The 19,857-nt window shown below is 36.8% G+C and overlaps 1 protein-coding gene across 4 annotated transcripts in view; it reads right to left on the bottom strand.

Annotated features, from left to right (window-relative positions):
• Window positions 1–5,988: 5,988 nt before the first annotated feature.
• Window positions 5,989–19,857, bottom strand: part of LOC102290590 (triadin) — a 35,486-nt gene continuing 21,617 nt past the window's right edge. For 3 of the 4 annotated variants that reach the window (XM_042215103.1, XM_042215100.1, XM_042215102.1), the window contains 22 exons: window positions 19,350–19,388; window positions 19,012–19,071; window positions 18,839–18,904; window positions 18,690–18,725; window positions 18,518–18,565; window positions 18,316–18,369; window positions 18,168–18,215; window positions 17,792–18,070; window positions 17,345–17,386; window positions 17,219–17,257; window positions 17,005–17,037; window positions 16,785–16,838; window positions 16,645–16,695; window positions 16,497–16,544; window positions 16,287–16,334; window positions 16,147–16,191; window positions 15,883–15,993; window positions 15,764–15,799; window positions 14,306–14,350; window positions 14,185–14,211; window positions 11,007–11,051; window positions 5,989–10,530 (listed from right to left, as the gene is read on the bottom strand). In XM_042215103.1, the coding sequence (XP_042071037.1) occupies window positions 10,379–10,530; window positions 11,007–11,051; window positions 14,185–14,211; window positions 14,306–14,350; window positions 15,764–15,799; window positions 15,883–15,993; window positions 16,147–16,191; window positions 16,287–16,334; window positions 16,497–16,544; window positions 16,645–16,695; window positions 16,785–16,838; window positions 17,005–17,037; window positions 17,219–17,257; window positions 17,345–17,386; window positions 17,792–18,070; window positions 18,168–18,215; window positions 18,316–18,369; window positions 18,518–18,565; window positions 18,690–18,725; window positions 18,839–18,904; window positions 19,012–19,071; window positions 19,350–19,388 (1,406 nt within the window). In that variant the 3' untranslated portion in view covers window positions 5,989–10,378. The remainder of the gene's footprint in view (window positions 10,531–11,006; window positions 11,052–14,184; window positions 14,212–14,305; window positions 14,351–15,763; window positions 15,800–15,882; window positions 15,994–16,146; window positions 16,192–16,286; window positions 16,335–16,496; window positions 16,545–16,644; window positions 16,696–16,784; window positions 16,839–17,004; window positions 17,038–17,218; window positions 17,258–17,344; window positions 17,387–17,791; window positions 18,071–18,167; window positions 18,216–18,315; window positions 18,370–18,517; window positions 18,566–18,689; window positions 18,726–18,838; window positions 18,905–19,011; window positions 19,072–19,349; window positions 19,389–19,857) is intronic. The other variant, XM_042215101.1, reaches the window with a different exon arrangement.

Raw genomic sequence — 19,857 nt, 5'->3', positions numbered from 1 at the left:
CAGAGCCAATACAGTCTGAATAAGAGATTCAGGAGAGTTTGACCAGGATGTTGACACTGACACACACACACACACACACACACACACACACACACACACACACACACACACACACACACACACACACACATGGTCACTCACACAGCCACTGTAGATGCTTCCAGTTGTTAGGATAAAAAGTTTACAAGAACTAAACATCTGTATACTGCTTGAATATAGCTAAACTGTATCTCACTCAGAGCGTCCTGCAGGTTCACTGATTATTTTTAAGGTTAATGTTGGTATCAGAGGTTGTTTTGTTCAGTTGTAAATCTAAATAGAATGAAATGAGACACAGTGTTTTATTACAGATATACTTTATCGGGTGATGCTTTGTGCTTTACCACACATGCAAGACTTTTTCTTTTCTCTTGTCAGTATTTTATTAAAATTGCTATCTATCTTGTTTATTACACAGATTGTTGTATGAAGTGTATACAGAAATATGAGTTTAAGATCTGTTCTTATTTAAGAAATTCAGCATTTCGAATGTTATTTCTGTGTTATTGTTATGTCATTCCTTCTGATTCTTGGATCAAAGTATTGCTGGGCACATTCAGACACCAGCTATAAGAGATGTAACAGTATATCAGGCTTTGGGCTTTTAAAAAAAAATCATCCCGGAAGCATTCATGGAGGTCCTCAAATGTTTGTAATTTTATCTGTCATTTTAATAAATCTGAAGTCAGCAATCGTAAAAAACAAAACAAAGCAAGAGCCAAATGCTGCTTTTCTCCCATGCAACATATCATTTCATGACACGCAAAAAAGAGAGACATGAATGGGACATCTGTGAATTCATTTACAGTCTTTTTTTTAACTACAGAGAAGCCCAAATCTGCAACATGAGTTCATTTGTTCTTCATTTAATTTTGAGTAGCTTAACTAATCATAATTAATGCCGTATTTGCGCACCACTGAGCATGGAACGAGCTCTGCAGGAGTTGCAGATGTATCTGCAGTTTTCAAGTGACTTTGCAGTTTGAAGCAGGGTGAATCACAGCTCAGATTGCAGCACTTTATCAGCTCTTTGACACCTGAACTTTTCTTCTTTTTTAAAAAAAAAAATGATTGCTTTCTTTACTGAACAAACACAATGATAATCTATAGCCAGCATCAGTTTGAAAAAAAACTCACACCAAACAAAAAGCTGCTTTTGTTTATAGTAGCTCCAAAGTGTCACATTTATATTTGTCCTTTCACCAAAGTAAATAAAAAAGATAAAATTTTCACTTCAGTCAGAGTGACTGAAATCACCATCCAGGGACCATTAAAGGGAAATGCATCTTAAGGGTTAATGTGCTGATAAATCCCAGCAATACGATTTTGCTCGGTGTAAAGTTAACAGCTTTTTTCAGCCAAAAAGCCACACAGAAAACAGGCACCTGCAAAACTAGTGTTGACTTCTGTAAATGATTTAGTTTCTATAGTTTTCATCCACAGTTAGCATATATAATTCTGACACAATGCGGATATTAGGGGCAGATTTAGTTTAGTTGGCTGTTGAGAAATTCTCCATTCATGCACAACAACAAAAGCAAAAGGGGACAATAAGCTTGAAATGGGACATTTGTGATTATCTACCCCTGCACGCAGATCTGACAGGTTTTTGTCTTTGGTAATTTTCCACCTGCTTCATGTACTTTATCATTTATTTAACAGGTTTGTTTATACTGCAGTGTAATTTTATTTTAACAAAGCAATAGAATAGAAATGCACTTTCTGATCTTCCTCAAATAAAAACCAGATTTGCATTGGGGAAAAGCAGCAAGAAAGCCAACAGATCAACATTTCACATGTTGATGTGCGTGTTCTTTAACATTCTTTAACAGATGAAAATACAAATTTGAAAATGTTCCTTTTGAAAGCAGGACCACACGTTGTGACCGTACTGCATGCAGCTATCACTTTCCTATGAATACAGTAATCATCCAATGTTGACTTCCACGATGGCTCCCTGTGTGATTAGAAGCATATTTGATATGAAAATACAAAGCTTCCATAGTTTGAGTGGCATTTTTCAAATTTAGGACAAAGTATGTAAAACAATGAAAATGCAAATCATGCCTGTTTGGCAGGTAGTAGAAGACAGGATATCGCCATCACTCATAGAAATGGTTTTGGTGTACTGTTGGCCTTCATTTGGTTCAGACAATTGAGTCTAAATGGCTTGAAAAATGTGTCTAGTTTCAGTAATGTACATTAAATGTTCTCTGCTTTGTGTGCCTCTCTGTTTGACAGGCATCGTAAGCCACGTTGATTAGCATAACTTTGTTTTCCAAGATAACGGATGTGTAAAACTGGGAGAAGTCGCAGGACGTGTACTGTATAGATTGGGTTAATTAAATATCCACATGAAGAGTTTTGTTCCAAAGTGAAGAGATAAAAATCACATTATCTCTGCATATAGCATCATAACGTCTAGTGTGGAAAAAGTTAAACAAATCTTTAACAGATGTAATAATCAAGTTTCAAGATGATATTCCTGTTCTTTTGAAATGAAACTCTCCATCACAAGCTTCGTCAGTGTGCTGTGGACTTCGTAATGATTTATGGACCAGCAATGTTTATTCCCCACTGACTTTGACTAATGTTTGAGTTCTCTCTGCCAAAGCCACTTCTTCCATTAGAAATCCAATGTATTGTTTCTTATATTTAAGTATTTGTGCATTGAAGAATTCAACATTAAATGTCATTTTTTTAAATGACTGATAATTGAAAATGAATGCATACCTTTCAATTTATTTGATTTTCCTACCAATGTTATTTGATTGTATAGTTACAGTAGGAGCTGTAGGGAGACCAAACTACAAATGAATTGTGAAGTTATTATGGAAAGCCAGTATATTATAGGAGCAAAACGCTGTTCAGCTAGCAGGTGTTAAATGTATTAATGTCCTCAAAGACAATTTGCTGAAATGTAAAATGATCAAAATAAACATGGACACACGCAGATCTTTTCCCTGGTTACTTTTCTGTTGTTTCTGTCTGTTTAAGTTTGACCTCTAAGAATATCACAGCATTTGAGCAGATGTCGCCATGCTTGTTGAAGCTACAGAAATTCAGTAATCAAGATCAATTTCCTCTGAGTGAGTCTGAGGACAAAGAGGCCACACTTTCAAAAGAAGTGTCCTCACTAAAGTAAAACAGTACTTCAAAAGACTTTCGTTTGACTCCTGTGCTCCTTTAAGTCGATATGAGCACAGTACAGTACAGCTTACCCATTCTTCTGCTCTGGTACCATGTATTGCCAGCTGGTCTGTTACTGGCCTCAAACATATCCGTGGCAGATTCATACTGCATCCCCGCCCGCTCTTTGGCTGTTATGAGATCCCCTTTTAATGCCATAAGGCCCCAAAACCAGTTGTAATAGTTTGTTTATCCACACCAAGGAAAGCAGTGATAATTGGAAAATCGTGTATTTACAGTCATGACTTACTGTATCTATTTCAGTTTGCCCATGAAATTTTATGCTGTATTTTTCAAAACATTCGTTCTCATGATCTTTGTAGCAAATGTAAAGGCTAAAGGACTTTTCACACTGGACAAGTAACCTATTATTATTGCAGCTGTTCACACCGACCATATACGTTTTTGAAGACAAATTTGCGACATGTATTGCGACAGCTGATTTTTCGCATGTGAATAAACAGATCTGACCAGTCAGATTGTGACTAGCTCAAAATGTGCACCAGTACTGAATATACAATGATATGGAAATAATACTATTTTACCTGTTAATAGACTCTGAAATTAACTGCCTCCCCAGGTGTTGTCCCAATTCTGCCACCAAGAGCTCAAACGACACTGACATCCTAAAATAAGAAGTAGGTAGATCAATCCAGATATCGATTGTATCGATACCTATCCTGGTATTGGTATTGGATCAATTCTAGCGTGATGGGGTGGATACTTTTTTCTGTTCTCTAAGTTTATTATGTGACCCACTAATGTGTGTTAGATAATTTATTTGTAAATGAAAAGATGTTCTTTCTTATGTTGATTGTCACATTTATTTTATATATAGCCTAAATTTAACTCTTGTAAGCCCGCAGGTTTCCATTTGTGTAACTTTAAATCCTGATAGAACAGAATAAGCTAGAGCAATCATTTTTTGCATTACTTGCATATCGTGCATTCAACTTGTCTCAGGTAGCAGTGTCCTTCCACTAATGGCTTTTACAAAAATGATGTAAAAAGCACATCCAACAACAAAAACATTATCCAGAAATACACTTTGCCAATCTGATCTGTTCATAGGACTTCTTACGTTGGAATGAAGTTCATCATGCTGTCAGCAGGAACTATCTGCCATTACCTGTAGAAACAGGGAGTGAAGTCATTTTTCATGGGAAATGCAGTTTTTTCCCCTCAAAGGCCCATTAGTGGTATTGGAAGTCATGTTTGACTTTGTGCCTTTCTGTTTAGTTCATAGGACACTTAGTAGTTTGATTCCACTGTTGGAAACACAAACAGTTTGACTCAACTGTTGTTTTTTTAATTCTTACATTCTATTTTTTTCTTATTCCTGTTTTGATTTTGGTATCATCCATCCATCCGCTTCCGCTTATCCTTTTCAGGGTTGCGGGGGGCGCTGGAGCCTATCCCAGCTGTCATAGGGCGAGAGGCGGGGTACACCCTGGACAGGTCGCCAGTCTGTCGCAGGGCCAACACACAGGGACAGACAACCATTCGCACTCACATTCATTCGCATATTCACACCTAGTGACTATTTGGATTATCCAATTAACCTATCCCCACAAGCTGCATGTCTTTGGACGGTGGGAGGAAGCCGGAGTACCCGGAGGGAACCCACGCAAACACGGGGAGAACATGCAAACTCCACACAGAAAGACCCCGGCCTGATGTTGGAATTGAACTCAGGACCTTCTTGCTGTGCAGCAACAGTGCTAACCACCGTGCCACCGTGCTGCCATTTTGGTATCATTCCAGTATTTTAATTATTGTTTCTTGTATTTTAATTCTGGTTACGGTTTAATAATTATGGAGTTTTTGACTCATCCAGTCCTGGGTTTGAAATGGGTTTTCCTCTGCTTCTGTTTATCGGTTTATTTCTCGTGTGTTCAGCTCCTCAGTGTTAACGTTTACAGTCTCGTATTTCTGCTTGTATGCTTTTATCCACCAGTGTGTCTCTCTCTTCACATTTGGTGTGACCCTTTTTGTGTGTCCAGTTTTTTTGGTTGTTTGGTTGTTTGTTTTTTTGTTGTTGTTTTTAGTTTTGTCACATTTTACTTTGTTAGATTTCTTTTCTTTTTTTTTTTGTAGTGTCTTGTTTTAGATTTTCCTGTCTACTAATTTTTTAGATCACTTTTCACTGAGCCTTGTTCCACTTTCATTTCTAATTCCCAGTCAGTGTGCATAAATAACCCTTTCTTTTCCAGACTTTAAACTAACTTTAAACTCAGAAAATAAAAAGATTCATCATGTACTTAGAACTCACAGAACACATTAACACTGTGCTTCTTAGCAGGATTAATTAATATGTAAGCAGAGGTGGTTTAGTGCTTGTTATTTATTTATTGATAGGATGGAGAGTATGAGTTCTTGTAGGGTGGGATACACCCTACAATAACTAAATACATCACAGCCCATCAGTATAACAGTGTTTTTTCTATACGAATTATTCCATATATAGCAAAGACAGAAAAGAGAGTAGTGAGAAAGAGAGGGGGGTGTGGGGGGGGGGGGGGGGGGGGGGGGGGGGGGGGGGGGGGGTGGGGGGGGGGGGGGGGGGGGGGGGGGGGGGGGGGGGGGGGGGGGGGGGGGGGGGGGGGGGGGGGGGGGGGGGGGGGGGGGGGGGGGGGGGGGGGGGGGGGGGCGGGGGGGGGGGGGGGGGGGGGGGGGGGGGGGGGGGGGGGGGGAGAGAGGGAGAGAGAGAGAGAGAGAGAGAGAGAGAGAGAGAGAGAGAGAGAGAAATGCCCCCTCATGGATATCTTCAAAAGTTTATTCACGTTTTGACACAAAAACTGCATAGTGGTAAAAGTTTCCTACATAAGCACAGCAGACTCAGTGTTGTCCCTCCAATGATATTATAGCTTGAAATGTCAGTTATGACACTTAACTGGCTTCTGGAAAGTGACCGAGTGAATTAAACACATCTGCTTTATAGTACATGCAGCAGGTAGTTCATACTTTCTCTGAATTAAACATCATTTTCATACATCTTTGATAAAGCACAAAAAAACATCTTTCATTTAAAACTGTTTTTTGACCAAACATGTTAACTAATTTATTATTATCTTTGAGAACTAATGGAGTGACAAGTCTCATGATGATAAGAAATTAACTATTATCTACAGTATTTGTACAGCACCAGAGTGACTGCTTTTTGTGACACTGCAGTCTTACTTGTGTGTTACAAAAAAGCAGCCTTGAATTTAAATAAAAGACATTATCATGCAGAAAATATTACAATTTGTTAACAAAATATATCCTTCCAAAACAAAACAACCTCAAACTGTATGTTGTGGAATTAGACTTTTTTAAAGTGTTAAACTGCACTCCAATCCCAGATGAAGCATCTACAAGAAAGCCAACTATTTTTTACTCTGCTTGGAGATCGCAGATCAATTAGATTGTCTGTGGTTTCAGATAACTACAAACCAATAAAAGAATGAAAGACAAATATGACAGCAACACATCATAGTGAAATACAGTGAAGCAAAAGTGTGTTGCACTACAGCTTTTCAGAAAAAAAAACATGCATAAGATCAAGCAGATCACTTGCTTTTAACAACACCATCCAAACGCATGTACTTAAAACATAATCAGGGATGTAGAGTAGTCAAGTTGAACTCAGCCTTACACCTGTAGGCTCACATGAATATGTATGAAGAACCTGCAGTTACATTAGATAGAGCTCTGATGTTTTTGTGTGTTCCTTCTGGTCTGTTTTCTTGCATGAGATCACGATTTAGCTCACGTTAAATTACAGTTAATAACACTTTAAAACATAATTACAGCACATAGCCACAGTTTATGCTGTAATTACTGTTCATTTTATATGTTTTGACGACCTTCAGAACACTGAGGCACAAGCAGACTACTGCTGAAATGCCCTTCTGGAATATGATTAATCAAAACACCAGTAAAAACCACATTTTAAGGTAATAACTTACTCCAACTAACACTTACAACACCTACAGTCAGTTGCAGCAGTACATGATGTCAGATCTCATTAGGCTTCCTTACCACTTCAGGACTGCTGACCTCACCCCTGGAGGGTAATACTGAAACCTCAGGGATACACTTCACTTCAGACTTGTTTATAAAATTAGAGTTTACAAAAAACTTTACATTCAATGTTCTATTAAACTCAGGAATAAAGAAAAATGAAATGAAATAAACTAAATAAAAACAAAAAAAAAGTCCAGAAACCAAAATTATGGACTTTCACCTAAAAGGGGCAGGTCCTTCTTTAATGTTGCAACACACTAGTTTTAGTCAAAATGGCCACTGTGCAATCTTTGGCAACAAATTATTGGCAAAACAAGTGATGAAAGTTTTCAGTCCATATCAGTAAACATCTTTATTTAGAACTAACTCTTAAAAAGTAACAAAAAATATTCTAATTATGTTATAAAACTGAAGTATGGCTCTTTTTAGTTTGAAAAATTTAAACAGAAGTTTTCAAGTAACTTTCTCTAAACTCACCTCTAAATTCAATGTCACCAAATACAGTTTAAGGCTTTAAAAAAAAAGAAAAAGTTACAATACAGTTGGGAATAGTAGGTACAATGGTGAGTCGGCACTGCGGTTGATATCTCATAGCCAAGAGGTCTGTAAATAATTTGCATTAAATTGTATAAGGGGCTGCATCATTAAAAGTGCATTTTAATGAAAGGTAACAATTTTACAGTTTAAAAAAGTATGAATATATATTGAGTCCTTTTCTATCCCCAAGGTTTTCTTTGGGTTAATAGAGAGTCTGATATCAATATTGTGCATTGAGTCATTTTGGTAGAAACTCTGTAACTACACTCAAGGACAGCAGAAATGTTCTGCTGCATAGTTTGGCATATTAGCTAGATGACTAGCTAGCAAGCTAGCATAGGGAAATATCTGAATCAGTCCACGACAACAAGTAACACGAAGATCAAAGCATCTTAACTGCTTTAAATGTGGATTATGAGGGGAACGTTGGAAAACTTTCACCCCTCTAAGAGGTCCCTGGCCCTCATAAGTTCAAGAAACTCTGGTTGAGCCCCCCTTCACTGCCATACCTCAAAAAAAAAAACTTTTTGATAATTGATGTAGCTCAATCCACAGGGTCATAATATGGTAAAAATGCAACAATATGTCAAAAGCATTTTTAAAACACGGACTAGCTATTAAAAACTAGTAGATTTGTCTATCTTTAGGAACTCACTCTGTTAAAAGGTGAATATGACAGCACAATATGGGCAAGGGTGGGTCATATCCCAGGATTAAGCCCAGCGTAAAAACACCTTTTTTGGTTCTTTGCATCAAGTTTTCATTCAGTAAGACGGCAACAGCAATCACTGGTGATGCTCGGCAACAGTTTGGCAGCGTCAACAAGGCAGCCATGTTGCTATAAGGCACAAAACCAGAGCTATGAATGACTGAGGTAAAAAGAAATATGACAAGATCAGACTTAATAAATAAGCTGATGGTTAACACAAATGACATTCATTCAGTGTAGCAGACATCACAGTGTCTCATGAGTTGGTCACATCAAAGTTGTCCCTGCCTCTGAACACGATGAGTTAAAGGAGTTGATACTTGTAAGTAATTAGAGGTCATCTGTGATAAAACACATAATTACAAGACATTTACTATCCAGGAATTGCACTTCATTTTTAAGATAAAAGCACAGCATTGCAATCTTTGGCTTTAAAAGAAAAACAAATCAAAAAGAGGTTTTCTGAATTTATTAAACCTAATGAGGCGCAACAAAAACATTTTGCTGCATACTCATATCCTTTATGGCCAATAAACCACCACCGAGAAGCCCATAGTCCCACATAGAAGCTGCTTCAAGTTACACAGAGAACCTAGACTATTTAATAATTATTGTATATACACAAGAAAATGTTTTTTTTTAAAATTATATCCCCCTTTCCTTACTTAGCTATATGTTTCATTTAAATATGTTTCTTAATTGGATCCAAATTTAATTTTAGAGCTTTGATATGTGCAATGAGACTGCATTGCATTATTGAGTTTGTATTCATAGAGATATAAAAATCTTTTCAGTGCCTCTTAAATGTTAGAAAATTTTTATTTTTTCAGATTCTTCTATATTTTATTCATCTACTATGCCATTTCTGGTTACCCTAGTATCTCCAATACACCACTTTGATTGGAGTCAGTTAAAATTAAAATGTGGCATGTAACATATTGAAATGAACCTCTACAAAAACAAATAAACAAACAAAAAAAACATTAGCAGTGAAAAGTAAATGGCCAACAGTTTCATGCTAGATGTGTTCTTAATATGTCAAGAAATATGTGTGCATCAATCACAGCATGCGCCTACGATTGATGAGGCTGATGGATGTTCAGTGACAGGGATGCTGCTCAGATCAGTGTGGGAGCTCCTGGGATTTGACCCTCCAACATTTGGATTCTGTTCTATTGCAGATGCAGCAAAGCAGCAGAAACAAACACGGGGCATGTTTACAGGAACTGAAAATGCAGTTATTTATATAGAAAACTGGAAAAAAAATACTGTTCAAATAAATCGTATTTTGTGAAATGTATTTGCATGGGTTTGATACCATTAACATATATTATGTATATAATTCAATGTAATATATTTTCCTGTTGCAAATAATCTTAGACTTTGAAAATAAACCATTCAAAGCTGTTTAAGACAATAAAAGCTTGTCTTAATAGAGTATATAAGTGTTTGCTTGGATATAAACTAAACTGCCTTAAATTAAATAAATTACTGTTAAATCTGATAACGGGCATCATAGAGAAAGCACAAAAGTCAGCTTTTTATATTACATCCTAAGTTGTGACCCATTTATCCCATTCTAATTAAAAACATGCATTATGTACATTATAAATACTATTTATAAATAAAATATTCACAAGATGGCATTTTTCTTACTGAACATAGACATAGTAGAGCAGCATAAGCAGAGGGTAAAATGGACAATATTAACAGCAACCCCAGGAGCTCAACCACTAAAAGAATATTTCAATAAATTAAAGACAAAGTAAGTCTGTCCACTTTTTTCTCTCTCTGTGATCATCCTCTTAATGTAAAGCTAGCACAGATTCAAACACCTCCCCCTGCTGGATGGAAAGATGCAGTGCTGTCAGATATAAAGAAAGGCTTCAGGTGGTCCTACTGCCCAGACGCCCTGGCTGCTCTCTGCTGCTCCAACATGGCTCTGAGTGCAGGAGACATCATGGTGGGGGACATGGCTGGAGTGAAAGGTCGTAAAGGGTACTGGGCATTTTTGCCAGGGACATAAACGCACTGAAAGAATCTCTGCCCTGTGAAGACAAGATGAGATGGAAAGAGGTTGCTTACAATAAGATCTGTGGATAGATTTGTACTGTGCAATTATACGATTACATGGTGTGTTCAAACCACACATAAAGCAAAGTTTCCAGACCAGAAATAGAGGCCAAGCTGGCATCACTGTTCGTGGGCACTATATGATTTAAGTTCACTCTTATATAGGGACAGAACCAAAAAAAGACTAACTGGTAAACTCCCAAAATCTGTTTTTGTTTAAGAGGAAGCAGTTTTGGCGTTAGCGCTAAGGCGTTAACATTTCTGGGTTACAAAATGGTCCAAAAAACCCACTGATGTGATGCACAAGTTCACTTCACAATGGGTTTGAACACAGCCTTAGCCGCCTTGATTAGAAACACCCACACCCACCTATATCCTTCTCCATATACAAATATTAATATTGGCCACAGTCAATGAAATAAGAACCTGAATAAATTTCACCAAGTCTTACCAGGTTTCTTCTTGTCTGTAATATTTTCTTCTTTCTTGGGATCTTCTGCATGCAATAAAAATAAAACTTAATGAGAATATGAGATTGTGCTTCACACTGAGAGAGAAAGAAAACAGAGGATAAGTTTCTACATGCATGAAAAAAGAGAAAGGATAAAAGACAGGCTGGGTTTCACTCTTTAAACACAGTGATGTTCTTTTGCTTGTTTCTGCTGCTTCAGTCTCTTGTTAAAGTCAAACTAAAATTAAACTTTATTTGGAAAAGTGACCACTTATCACCACTTGTCATTTGCAAATAAAAATACATTTAAATGTAATTTTTCTGCAACAACCACATCACCCTGCATAATTATTTAAACCTAATAAAAGCCACTCAGCAAGTGTTGAAATGACACGCCTCAAGAGTGGTGCTCAACAAAGAGTAGCCTTGTTGCTGCTGAGTGTTGTAAAGGGAAAGCACCTTCTCATTCCCAGGATACCAAACACTGCTGTCCACAACAAACCACTGACCTCTCCATAATCTACCACCTGAATAGCCATCAATGGGCAATTGTAAAGCACCCTTTGATGTTACATGTAACTAGATATGCAGCATGTGCAGGTTTAATTTTGTGATGAGGCTTTTCATAAACCTAACCAATAGGAGTTTAGTGACTCAAACAAAGCAAAATAAAAAAGTGACTGAAGAGTAAGTCAATCATCAACTAAAAAACAAATGTGATGGAAACCAAAGTTTATTGGCTGACGCACGTCAGAGTTGTAGCTCTCTAAAAGGGGACCATTAACAGTATTTAACACCCTATAATAAGAATGAATTGCAGCAAGCTACACAGTACACACGTCTATCAACATTGTATCTAGTTCATAGTGAACCACAGAACTTGCAGACTGAAATCTCTTAGAAATCCTTGTTGGTGAAATGTGACGTGAAAATCACCACTCAGAGACACATTGCACAGAAATAAAAACATTTGGCAAAGGCAAGTCTATGAACACCAGGAAGGATATTTAACTCACATTAATTTGTTTACTCATGTTGTTGCTTTAATTGCTATTTATAAGGTTGTTTTTCTCCTTGCTTCACTGTTAGTTGATGTTTGCATTAGAGTATCATGACTTTGTTAAGTTGTATAGTTATATTTAACTTAAACGTAACAATGTGTGCGTGCATTTCCCTGCTAAATAAAATAGAAGTAACTTAAATCAAATGAAATGAAATCCTCCAAAAGAGGTTGATTTCTTTTGGAATTCAGTCATGCATAAAACAAACCATACAACACAAATACTGGCTAGTATTGTCTGTATAAAACGATTCTGGTTTGCTTCTTTTAAGTGAAGTAAAGAAACCAAAATCAAAGTAAACCTCTGAACTTCAGTCTGAACCAAAGAAACCAAACTACTTTTCATCACACCTGAAGAAACAGGCACTGCTGTGTCAGATGGTAGCAAAGTGCGAAGTTAAACAGGGCAGTGGGGGAGTGTTTGTAATCCACTGGATGATTCAATAGGAACAGAACACTAATAACCCAATTTAATGGGTTTTGGTTCATGGATTTAATCAATCCAGCTAAGTATAAAATTGTTGCCATATTCATCAAAGGCCATAATCTCTTTCAATAATTCAAGGCGGCTCAAAAGGCTTGTAATCTTGTACCAATCAGCTCATCTCATTAAATTCTAATCACTTGTGATCCTAATGTCATTAAAGCCATCGTCCTTTCATACTGAATCATCCATTGGAAAGATGGTGAAAATTTACAGAATACCTCAGGCCTTACAGGAAGCTGTTTTCTCATTTTCTATTGACAACAAGCATATGATACACAACATGAATGACAGAAAACAAAACGATTCATAGCACCACTGTGTTTCTTTGTAATACTTCAAAATGTTTATCCAGTAATTCAAGAAGCTTTATCAGTTCAGCTAACTTGTATACTGTAGCTTACACTGATGCTGGGAACTTACATTTAAAGGCATTATGAGGAAAACAATTCTGAGAGTTAATTTATACATTTGTCGATTTAGCTGTTGATCAGGATTGTGTGAGTGCATGTGCTGATGTACAGACTCTTTTTGTGAAGGGACAGCTTATTCTAATTTCTATTACCCTCCTGAACATTATCATGGCTGCATGATGCAAAATAGCTCCCAACAATCTTTGCTGCCAACAATAAAATTGGCAATCTAAACTCATTCTGCCAGATATGGCAACATGTTTTAGGTATCTTTTTATGAGGGAAAAAATATGCATATAGTAAAAAAAAGGAATTGAGATTGAAATACACTCCTGCTCCTTTTACCCAGAATTTCAAAAGTATACTGAAGAACAAAATGCTTTGATAGTAGAAAGCATTTTTCTAGTCTTTTATGTTTGTCTGCATTATTTTATTGTCACCAACCCCTGACATGTAGCCATGTCTGCCTCTTCCTTGCGAGAAGAGACAAAGCAAAATCTCTGATGCATTCAGTCAGATTGACAAGCAAGATGACAGAGAGGAGGGTGTTTACATTGCAGAAGTATTCATATTATTTTGTGCCTAGATGATGATAACTATCTGCCAGCTTTGAAAGAGCGCAGCTTCACATTCAGAACAAGCACAGCAAGGTAAGTACGGCTGATGAGGAGGACAATGGTGTCGATGCTACAGCTCCAAAACCACAATGTCTAGATTTTACCAAAAACTGTCAGTGTGAGGGAAATTAACAAGCGTGTTGCTTAATACATTGTTGATATGGACTATTGAGTTGTCCATATCAACTCAGTAGGTAGGCTCGGCCCCTCGGAACAATATGATAAACTAAAACCAAAAACGAATTCTAAAGAACTCAAAAGTCTTAATTCCCACTAATGCTGTAACATAACAGATGACTTTTTTTACTTGAAATAAAACTGGATTCTAACAAGTTAACTTTAAATGTATCCCAATCCTGACTACCAAGAACTGTTACTGATGACAGATGCCTTACTAGCTCAGAGGTCATATCAGTAACCAAAAGAGAACCAGGAATGTTTAAGTCTCTAATCAGCAGCACTGATAAAGCCTCTTGAATGAAGCACACTCCATTGAAATTAAACTTCTGGAAACACAAATAATTCTAATAAGTGTCAATACTCTCTATGGTGACTGGAGATTATTTACTGTGCATATAGAAAACTTTCATGCTCGAGTACTTACCAGTTTTTGATGCTTGTTTCTCTTTTTCTAAAATTTGCAAGGGGAGAAAGGAGCAGCTGAGCCTTCTGAAATATACATAGCACTCATTAGATTCACTTCTAATTCTACTCTAAAGCCATACCTTGAGTCTCTTTGACAGATTTCTTTTCAGCCTTCTCTGCTTGGCCTGTGAGAGGAGAGACAGCCCTATTACAGCCTGCCAAATAACTCTCTGTAATTGTGGTGTAAATTCAATATTCTTGCAATATTATTCCCTTCTCGGAGTAATACAGCTTGACATGTCTCTAATTAGAACTTTATCATGCATAAAACAGCCCATTTTATTCACATAATCTGCATCTCAGAAAGGGGCGATTTTCCCTGAAAAATGCCAGCAGAGAACATGAGTATGTTTCAAACACATCTAATTTGCTGTAGATGGTTTTACAAGGGTACAAACATATACGCTTGCACCTTCTCTTCCTGTGTTTCACTTGATCAGTTTAGCTTCTGAGAAACATGGATGGACATGAATACTAATAGTGAATGTGAACATTAGACTCTTTCAGAATGAGGCATGACTGCAGTTTAGAAATTCTTCATTTCCATCCCCTAATTAAAAGCCATTTTTCAGAGGTGTTTTACTCTCGGCATGAATTCCACCATAGTTAATTTGCCTTCCAATTTATCAAAAGGGTGTACATTCAGACTGGTTATAAGACTTTGTGGTTCAAATTTAAAGAATACAACTTTTACAGAGCTGAAAGTAAAGGCAAGAAAGACAGCTTGTTAGATTTTCCTGTTTTTAACAAGGTAACAAAGATGGCTTGAAACAGCTGAGGGCTACTTCAAGGATATTTGTATGTATCTCAGTGGTCTCCAGAGACTAAAAGATGAATGCTGCTGGCTTTTCAAATCCCCTGTTTTTGTGAAACCAACAGTTTTGTGAAACCAAAAGGTCAAAGCCCTAACTTTCCCACTAATTTTGGAAATCCTTCAGGAAAAGCATAAGGTAGACATATTTGTTTCTGAGAGTTGTCCAAATACAAGCAACAATCATCTCAAGACAATTACAGTATTTATTTATTCATAAACATAAACTAAAAAATGTTTTGTTTTGTTTGGGGTTTTTTTTATCAGAAAAACAAGTTTGCCCAGTTCTTTATTCTGTGGCTTAATGACTGTAACTCTAATAATGATAAATAATCTAGTCTTAGCTGAATATACACAATGTGTTCTGTCATTCTGGCAGATTATGCACTAGCATTAGGACACTGGCACAGTGCAGTGCTAATATCGTACTCCAAGAAATAACAATCATATTTTAGACAGTTGTGAAGTTTACATCTGGAGATCAGAGTTGGCGGTGTAGTAAATCTGACCTGTAATGTTGAGTATTGAAAATTAATTTAAATTTGGGAGAGAGGGAGAAGGGATAGAAATGTTGCGCGGTCCCACAAGTGGGACACCTGGTCACTACTGGCATGTTAGCATACTAATGGGTTAAAAGGACTATTGTGCAGTCTCAAAGTGCTGCTAGCATGCTGTAAATAAGCTAAGCTTTAGGGAAAATTATTGCCACATTAAAATATAAACTTACTTTTCTTTGCTGCCAATAATTTTGATCTTGTCTTGGCTACAAAAACAAAAAAATAGTAAAGAACTACAAGTTTTAGGAAAGCTAGATATTTTTAGGGCCCTCATGAAAGAAACACAGACCTGGTTCAGATCTGGCAGGTTTCTCCTCGTGGGCTTCAGAGGTTACATTTGCCCTCCTGCCAATGTCAAGTCTCGGTCTCAGTCTGAGTGGCTGTGGACGTGGTTCTGGATCTGTTTGATATGAATTTGAACCGAACCAAATCATCTTAATAAACAGAAATTATAATGCAGGGGTAACTGGGCTAAAGTTGATGATTAAAAAAAAGATCTTCAACCGAGAAGAAAATCAAATTTTCGTGAACTCATGCACGGTCTGAGTTTTACCTGTCTTTGCTGTCGATGCCTTCACTTTGCTCCTGATAGGTGCCGCTTTTGAAGGGAACAGAAACAATTAGTTCCCAATCATCTTTCATGAATTATGATTGGCTTTATGCAAATTAATGAATGTCAGTGAGTGCCGTCACCTGTCTTTTCAGAGGCTGATTTCCTCTTCTGTCTTTCAGCCGCAGGCTCTAACGTAATGAGGAAAAACTCGTGATTAGCAGCCTGAATAATTTGTTTTCTCAGTCAACTATTAACTTCTACTTCACATGAAAGAGAAATGTGTTGGACGGCATTTGATTTTTTTTAAATATTACAAATTTGATGAGATCCTAACGTCTAATCATGTTTACCTTTCTTAGGAGCTGCAGCACTTTTAGTTTTATGTTTTGCAGATGGATCTATGCAAACAAATTGGAACAAAATACAACAGAATTAAATATATAATGTTTAATTTTCATCATTTATATGTCTCAATAACAACAATAAAGGATATTTTACCTGTTTTTGCCCCTGCATGAATTCTGATTTTCTCTTTTTTAGCAGCTGCCACTGAAGTAACAAACACATAAGAAGAACATTACACTTTTAAAGGCAATCAAAATGCATTAGAAAGTATAGATCCATAGATACCAGATCACCTTTCTTTGCAGTGTCTGCTTTGGTTTTGTCTTTCAAAACGGCAGCATCTAGCACTGAAAAAATACATGAATTTATGGTATCTGTATCTTGGAAAAAGGTTTAAATATATATGAATATTTATAACAAAGCACAGCTATAATTACTGTGTGTATCACTTCTAACAATGTGAAGTGTGTACCAGTGGAAACACCAAATTATCCAGCTGTATACATGAATTACCTTTCTTTGTTTTCCCTTTGGCTGCTCCTGGCTCTGAGGGGATAATTGCAGTGAAATGCCCATGCCAAGTTAATTTTCTTTAATTAATGCATTCATATAGCACACAGTGCTATTGTACATCACTGTTATGTGCTGCAGCTGTCGTTTGTTACAGTGGATATTCTAGTTAGCTGGCAAATTAAGTATTTAGTGGATGTGGAGAGCGCTACAGTACCTTTGTCTGAATCAGCAGCCTTTGTTGTTGATTTTTTTGCTGAAAATGACAAGACATTAATTACTATCACTGATGTAATTGTGATAAACACAACTTTCCACAAGAGTTTAACTTCTTAGTTTGTACCTTTCTTTGTGGAGACAGCAATCACGTCCTCCTCAGCAGCCTCTGGTTCAGGGGAAACAGTTGTAGGTTTATTTACTTTGTAGCATAATTTGAATTATATTAAAGTTTCACAGAAAAATTTAAGATTTTCAGGATAGTGTGGGGTTTTTTTCAAGTGAAATGTATTTATGCTTTTATGTATTCATTTATTTATCACACCTTATTCAAATATTTACTTATCAACAACTCTGTTTAATTAGTTGCACTATATTTTTAAGCCTCATTGATTTATTTGATCAGATTTTTGTGATTTTCCTCCCAAAACCTGTGGAAGGTGAGCAGAAAAAAAATCTGTACATTTAAATATTTTTAAATGAATACCTTGAAAACAAGAAAGAACAAGAAAACAAGAACAAGAAACAACCATTTCAAAAGAAGAAAGAAAATAAATAGACATATCCTTCTCACCTTGAACCGGAGCATCAGCAGGCTCAGCTTCAACAGCTGGAGACGGGACCTCAGGTTGGGCAGGAGCTTTTTCTTCTTCTTCTGCAGCTTCTGGCTGTACAGGCTGGAGTGGCTGAACTGGATCTGGTGGAGGCGGCATCACAGGCTGAAGTGGTGGCTGATATGGTTGATACTGTGCGTACAGTGGATGCATTGGTGCTGGCGGAGGCTGTTGCTGATAAATGCCCTGTGGGGCTCCGGGATGGACAGGGTGGGCGGTCAGTACAGGAGCAGAGGGAGCTGAAAACAAAAACAAATACGCCTTTAACCTTACAGCAGAAGTCATTGAGCAACGGAGATTTAACTGTGACTGCAAACAGTACCAAAAAGTGAATACCTGACATGGTAGGAGGAGGGTAAGGATTGTCTGTGACTATGTGATGAACTGCAAGATAAAAAGCCAACTTTAAGCTGGTGCACAGTAAAGTCTTTAATTCAGCCTATATGACAACATTTCAGTGCACTGTGGAGATCCTTGTGCTTACCATACCATCCAGGTGGGGACGGGCAATAAACTGGTGCAGGTCTACAAGGCCCAACTGCAAAACATCAGTGCACATTTGCATTATTCATATAATCCAAAGCAACAGTTTACTGGAATAATACACAAACAAAGTCATATTCTTATTTTTATATTTTGGTATAAATGTTCTTTTAAATCAGGAGAAAAATATGAATGTTTTATACCTTCTTGTCCAGAGTCTGTGACCTGTTCTTGCTTTTTGGTCTTTGTCTCTGTGAATAAACAAGGTCACATTAAAAAAAAAAGAAGTTTTATAAATAGACTAACATAATTTGCTCTGCTTTTGTAATACAGTGATCATGAATGTGACATATTAGTGGGGAAGTAATTGCTTACTTGTTTTGGAAGCCTTGGGTTTATCTACTTTCTTGGCTTTTTAGAATTGAAAAAGGTACAAATATTTAAATTCATAACGTATATGTGAAAAAGTAATTCTCTCCTGATTAACATTGAGACCAGTTTATGTGTGTATTAAATCTTAGTACCTTTCAGAAAAGGAGGAAATCTTCGGATCTTTGTGATTTTCGGAGGCAGGCTGATTCTAGGAAGAGCTGATTAAGACATGACTGTGTTTATTACAATATCACAATAAAGGCAAACAATAATAAGCGCATCATTTTAAAGATTAAATTCATATAAACATAAGAATCAGTGCTACCTGTCTTTTTGGGCTTTTCAGCTGTCTTTAGAGTCTTTACAGTCCTCACAGTTTCCCGATCTTAAAATGAACATAAGGGATAAAAAAAAGAAAATTGATAAATTATCTCTGAATCAAAAAGCTTAATTAAAGTTGCAACTTCATATCCAAGTGATGCAAATTATTCTAATTTTACAGGGTGAGATAATATTGTTCCCTGAATTATTCCCCTGTAGAGCTTATGGGAGGTTACTGTAAAACATAATAATGACTTAAACTTTGTCTCTTGGGAGTTTTGCAGGTAACGTCAGTGAGTATATCATAAATAGGAACTTTTTATTTGTTTTTTTTACCATTACCTTTTCTCCTTCTCACAGCAGAAACTCTCTTGGGAGCATCTGAAAATATAAACAAAGCTAAAGCTACAAACTGGAGGAGGAACACAGAGGCTTGTGAAGAGTTACGTACTTATGACACTGCATGCAGCACACAACATGATGCATATCTGCAGAATACAGGTTTATGTTCCAGCATAATCAACGTTTATAAACTACAGTTTAAAAATGTTGATTAAAGTGGAAGAATCAAACAAAAATGAGTATAATGTCTACCCTTTATTAAAATGCTTTTTTTGTATTGTTTATATGACACAATGCAATAAGATGTGATATTATCATCACACCCTCCATCTAAATAATGTATTATTTATACAGTAGAGTTGTTTTTATGCACCTGACTGTGAGGTAAGAAAAGCAAAGAGACTCCAGCTCAAATCTCATATGGGATCACTTTTAAGTTTTACATTGAGTTGCATTTTTATTTTCTGTGTCACACAAGGCTTTAAAAAGAACAACAACAATCCACTTG

The sequence above is a fragment of the Haplochromis burtoni genome, unplaced genomic scaffold, assembly GCF_018398535.1.
Source record: "Haplochromis burtoni strain Fernald_Lab_line unplaced genomic scaffold, NCSU_Asbu1 Contig_659, whole genome shotgun sequence".
Lineage (NCBI taxonomy): Eukaryota > Metazoa > Chordata > Actinopteri > Cichliformes > Cichlidae > Haplochromis > Haplochromis burtoni.
The sequence above is the reverse complement of the archived record's forward strand: the minus strand, read 5'-3'. Positions and strand labels throughout refer to the sequence as shown.